Source organism: Arachis duranensis, chromosome 10 (assembly GCF_000817695.3).
Source record: "Arachis duranensis cultivar V14167 chromosome 10, aradu.V14167.gnm2.J7QH, whole genome shotgun sequence".
Taxonomy (NCBI): domain Eukaryota; kingdom Viridiplantae; phylum Streptophyta; class Magnoliopsida; order Fabales; family Fabaceae; genus Arachis; species Arachis duranensis.
Genome location: NC_029781.3, coordinates 2794469 through 2800588, shown reverse-complemented (window position 1 = coordinate 2800588; position 6120 = coordinate 2794469). Strand labels below are relative to the sequence as shown.

Below are 6120 nucleotides of genomic sequence, written 5' to 3'. Positions count from 1 at the left end.
AACCATCCATTTTTATTAAAAAAAAAAAAAAACTACTTTGTGCTTTTTGTCCCAAACAACCACATGCATTGATCTAAGCATGTCTGCAAAATGGATTTATGGTGGGATAAAAAGAAAGTCCACCCTTGTTGAGTAATTGCTGTTAACTATTAAGTTTGATTCTTAACTTGTTAGGTGGTAGGCCAATTCTTGTTAATGAAAACTTTAGATTATGTAATGTGATAGTTCATCTGCTCTGCACATGTACTTTGAAAAAAAATTGTGCAGTAATGTGATAAGGAGAAGTCAGACTAAGCTTGAGCCATTCATGGTGTGAACAAGAAAATCACAATCCATATCCATTAAAGTATAAGTATTTTTTTCTTTTTCTTTTCTTATTTCTGTTTTGTTTTGTTCTTTTCCTCCTTATGGTAGGGACCCTTGGTTTCTTTTGAGTCAGGGTCTTGAATATAAAGCTTTGAACAGCCGTAAAAAGCAATCATGCAAAGGTAGTCCTTCTTTCTTCAATTCAATTATAAAAGGGATTTGCTAACTAGTACATTCAAAAAAGAGTTTTTTTTTTTTTAAATAAACAAGTAAAAATTTTTTAAGCCTTTAATATTTTTTTTTCATGTATTTTAAAAGAGTATTTGATAGGATATTTTATTTTTTCTTTTTGACTGAAGGGAGACCAAAACTGTAGTGAATGGGGACATGAGAAAATGAAGGGAAGAGGGGGAAGTGGGACTTGTGATGATGAAAGGTAAAGAAAAGATGGGGAGGGAAGAAAGCAAAGGAAGGAATGGGTTTTGTTTTGTGTGTTGGATGATTGTTTGTTCCTTTGTTTGTTTGTGTGGTGTTACATTATTTTTGTGGACTTTGCAACTCATGGTTGGTGGTGCATTTATTGGTAATTTGAAACTTGACATGTGCACTGCTATGAAAATCCCCTGTTGCCTTTGCTGACCCATTTTCATTTATCAATGTCACCTTCTATTATTTTCCTTCGCTTTCATGTTTTCTGAAAATTATAAAACATTTCACATGTGGCATCTTTTGATTTGATGTCCTATCCATTCAAGTCTTTGTGATGAGGAAACTTCAACCATGACATCTTTGACCATGTCTTCGCTACCTTCAACTTGGTAGAACCCACACCGCTTCCACAAACTTAGCCTTATATTTATTTATTTTACTCACATAATTTAGATTAATTCACTTTCTCATTTCTATGTATCAATCAAGTCAATTAATCATTTCAAGTGGAAAAAGGGGGTTAGGAGATACTTTTACCTTTTTTAGTAATACTCCACAAAACGTTAAAATTGTACGTAGAGCACATAATTTCTGGGGCTTAAGCTTAGATTAGTTGGGTTCCAATAAATTTTAGTTATTGATTATTTAGAACAAAAAAAAGAATGAGTCAACCAAGCTAAGTTGGTCTAGTAGTTAGTTTATCAATTTATTTAAAATAAGTGTTGAGAGGTCAAATTAATTCTTAAAAGATACCATAAAAAAAAAGAACACATGTTAAATATATAAATTAAAAGAAATTATTAAAAATTTTACATTTATTAAGTAAAAATATTTAATATTTTTTATTAATAATAAGCTTATTATATATTTTGAGAGTTCATGTTAGCTAAACTCTTTTAATAATCAGTACTTAAAGTTACTTGAGCAGAAAAATTATCGTAGCGAATTAGTCCTTAAAAGATATATAGCGAATTAGTCCTTAAAAAATATAGTAAAAAAAAAAGAACAATTTATAAATTGAGAAAATTTTTATTAAAAATTTTATGTTTAGTAAATAAAAATATTTAATTCCATGGATGGTATAGACTTGTGTCTTACGATATATACTAAATTCATATTAGGGGTGAAAAACATACGGTGAATTATATGGTAAAGATGTAAGTTTATAGATCTTTTTTTTTTATGGGATGAAAGAAAGATTGAAAAAGGTAAGACCTATACTTTGAATAACAATAAAATAATAAAAAATAACTATAAAAAGAATTTATTTTTTCTCTCTATATCACTCAATCTGTATAGTAGAGTGTCCCAAAATATATTTAGTAAATCACCTTGATTCAACCAAAATCACAAAATCAAGCGTACGTGTGGTTTTGTAATTTGGTTTATATCAATCTCTAGGCTCCTCCGCTATCAATAAATTAAACTTGGTATTATGGCTAACATGACGTTGAATAACGCAATTAAAAGTAGCATTATTAGTTGAAGGTTAACCAGTTGGATGGTCTATTAAACAAATTTTAAAAAAAAAACATATATTAATGTAATAGACTAATAGAGGAACTTTCAACACCGCACGAGGAGCAAAATTGTCACCCATGCTTTGGATATGATTAACACTAGCATAAACCTGATTATGCACACCAATAACATTCTAAATATTCCTGTTTGGTATTACCAAACTTTCTACTTTAATGCATGAAAGACACACAAACATGGTTCGCTTAATAGAAAAAGAACGAGGAAAAATGTATGTCTATACATATTGGGGAAGAAATTAAAGAAAGAATAGTTAGTTGCACGTGAAGGTTCATGTAACACTTAAAATCACTTAATAAATATTTTATTTATATATATATATATTTCCTTTGCATTTGATAATAACGATAATAACAAAATACAATAAAAAAAGAAGAGAAAGAGGCACATACATGTTACATTAACACCATATATATGTAAATTGTGTCTGAATGCATGGGAGAAAATCTAGTAATTAATATTATAATGTTATGCAAAGGATCATCCCAAATTTGTAGAGTCTTGAATTGAATCAATCCATGGTTCTTTGGCATTTTGTGATGCGACTGCAACCGCGACGGTAGGGGTTGGCCCTTTGTCTTTTATTGCAATCATAGTAAGAACGTCCACGTTGACCGCATGGGATTTGGTTAGCCCTAAGAGCAGCATAACTTATGTACCGTGCCTGTGCCAGTGTCCGACGAGTTGACTCCGAGTTCATCAAGAACTCGTTGTCATCGACGAGCAGATCATAGTCACCAGGGGAAGTAAGCCTTGAGAATTCGTGGATTTTCGTTGCCTCGGCCACCATGGCGAAAGCTAAGGTGGCCAGGACGAAGATAACAAGCAATGCCTTTGACTCCATTTTGATTCAAATGGGGCAAGGATTTTGGTTTGGTTCTGGGTTGGAATGCAACAAGGAAAAAAATTAGGAAAAAAAGCCTTTTAAAATGCTTCTTTTTTTTTTAATTATTATTATTATTCTTGCCCAACTTGGTTGGGTTGGAGAAAGGGTGGATATAGGTGAAAAAATAGGGATGAGAATTGGTTTATGTTTTGGATAGAAAAGAAAGGAGAGTTTAGAAATAGAATTAGTGTGGTGTATTTGCTAAATTAGCTGATGTAATCATTTTTGTGTAAAGGTTTTTGAGATAAAATGAGTGGCATGCATGAATTTGGTCAAAATTGAAGGTTGCTTTGTTTCTTCTAACAATCTTAACGGATTTTGCAACAGTTACTAAATTTAGTATTGCCTCCAAAGCTCCCGGGTTGCTATATTTGTGCTAAACTCTTAATATATCAATTTTTGTTTCTAATTTGTAATTACTCGTTAAGTTATACTTCTGATTCTAATTAGATTGCACCAATATAGGTTCTCACTAACTTTTAATATTTTTTCAATGTTCTTACTCCTTAAGGAGTCCATGTGGCCTGTGATCAATTGGGCTTTCATCCATGGGCCTATTGATTTTCCAGCATGGCTGCTATATATTCTCATGGCCTTGTGTCCTTGTCCAAATTAAAATCTTACACGTGTGCTGGAAAAATTACCCACGAAAGACAGATTTATGTGATAAATTACATGGAGATATATATATAGACTGGGAATTAATATTACCTACATGTCTTAAACTGAATTGTATTACATACTTATTTTGTTTGCAATTCTATATATATAAATCGAATTAAAATACATATAAATTAAATCTGCACAAATAATAAATAGAATAAATACAGATTTTTAGTGTAAATCAAATTTAACTGATTTAATTTATATAGAGTTATAAACTAGATACATATGTAACACAATTTAATTTAAGATATCTATATAATACTGATTTTTAATTTATTTATCTATGTACTTTATCCATTTTATGTTATTTAATTAAAAAATATAATAAAATATATATCTGTGGTCAAACGGCCATAATATTTTATAGAGGTGTTCATGGGTCGGGTGAAATCGAATTTGATGTGACTCATACCCGACTCGAAATATATGTCGGGTTTATTTGTTAGACTCGAACCCGGCCCTAAACCCAATGAAATCTATATATTTTTGAGCCACAGATAAAAATCGGGTAAAAATCGGGTCGTTAACATTATATTACCTTGATACTTTCTTGTAAGCTAGCACATGAAAATATCCAAATTTTCAAGACTCCAACCATTATTTAATATGATAAAATTCACTTAGAAAAATATAACAAGAACCAATCCCCTCTAAAATTAAAGCATAACCATAATCAATACTAATATTGTCTAATAACACCAAATTTTTAAATCAATACAAATAACATAATATTATGCCATTAGTCTAAAATCTTATGTATTTTAAACATAAAACATTAACTTATAGTCTTATAATGACTAATAACACAAAATATTAAAGTTTACAATACTTAAATTTCACATAAAAATAACCATCATCCATCATTAATAACACAAAATATTAATTATTTATGATAACCGGGCCACCGGATCGAGTTCGGGTGACTCGAGTTATGGCTCGGAACCGACCCGAAATAATGACCGAGTCTATTATTGAGACCCTTACCTGATCCTAAACCCGATGAAATCACACCAAAGTAACCCCTAAAGTGTTCGGAGCCGGGTCGGGCATGTACACCCCGAGTTTTTTACGACAAAAAAAAAAGCATATTTTGCATAGACTTGTTATTTGTACATATTTGTTCAGACAAATTAATGGTGATCCGGTAGCTATAGTTCGACCTAAATTTATATATTGATCTGTTAGTCATAGCTTGGCTCAATTATATCTATTGATCCGTTAATTATAGCTCGACCCAATTATACCTATAAATCAGAATCCATGTGAAATAATAGAGATAACTTATTTTCACTTAGAGAGAATCTCGACTATAATAGAACTATACGAATACACTCAGGAATAGTTACCACAAAATTAGGCTAACATATCTTCAACAACTCTGCAATACTAAGTCTATTGAGTAACCGCCTATATATAACATAATAACTCTATAAATACAAAATTTTAACTACGTCAAGATATGTTGGTCATTCTAAACAATATTATAATTATCTCTTATCCTTATTTACTTGAACGTTGGATTATCTTTACAAATATTTTTGCTCGTAGTATTCTAATTAAATCGATATATAACTCTTCCAACAAAATAACACACTGTTCTAAAAAGTAGTTATAACTTGGCTAGATCTTCACGCATAGAACAAATGGTATTTGGTCTTAGCACCTCATATAATGACGTGATTTCAAAGTTTTCAAGATAATAAAGGCAGTAAAGTTATTAAAAAACTATTCTATCAATTGTTGGATCCGTCAAAGTATTTATAAGCAAGTGAAGGATCAGTCATCGTATTCAATAATAAATATTCTTATAGTAATAGTAAATAAAACTAAAATCTCAGAAATAACCCGAATTGATGTATTTATAAAGGGGTTAAGGAAACCTTTGCAGCATATTTTTTGGGCAAATTTGCCTCTTGGAAATTCTGAAATAACAATGCTTTTATTCAACTCTTTATTTGTTTCCCCTTTTTCCTGTTCTCTTATGTTGCTTTAGTTAGCTATAATGAAACCTAGGATTCCCCAACAGTAGCGGAAAATTAAACCTTACTAACTGTGAAGGATGCAAAGGTCAAAAGTATATATTTCATTATAGGCATCTAAGCTTAGCTTAGCATATTAGCATTTCTTTCTTCCACTGAGATGACCAAATTGTATTATTTTTATTAAAATTAAACTGGACAAATTAGTTTAACAAAAAAAATAATAAATTAAATTTTTTAACTGGTATAAATTAATATTTTTTATAAAAAATTACTACAATATCCCTATTATAAAACACAACTAAAATATTCCTA

At 30.3% G+C, this 6120-nt stretch overlaps 1 protein-coding gene across 1 annotated transcript; it reads right to left on the bottom strand.

The window, feature by feature from the left end:
- Positions 1-2785: 2785 nt before the first annotated feature.
- Positions 2786-3118, bottom strand: LOC107468206 (protein RALF-like 19). Its single transcript, XM_016087464.1, has one exon. The coding sequence runs from the start codon at positions 3116-3118 to the stop codon at positions 2786-2788; it is 333 nt and encodes a 110-aa protein (XP_015942950.1).
- Positions 3119-6120: the final 3002 nt, after the last annotated feature.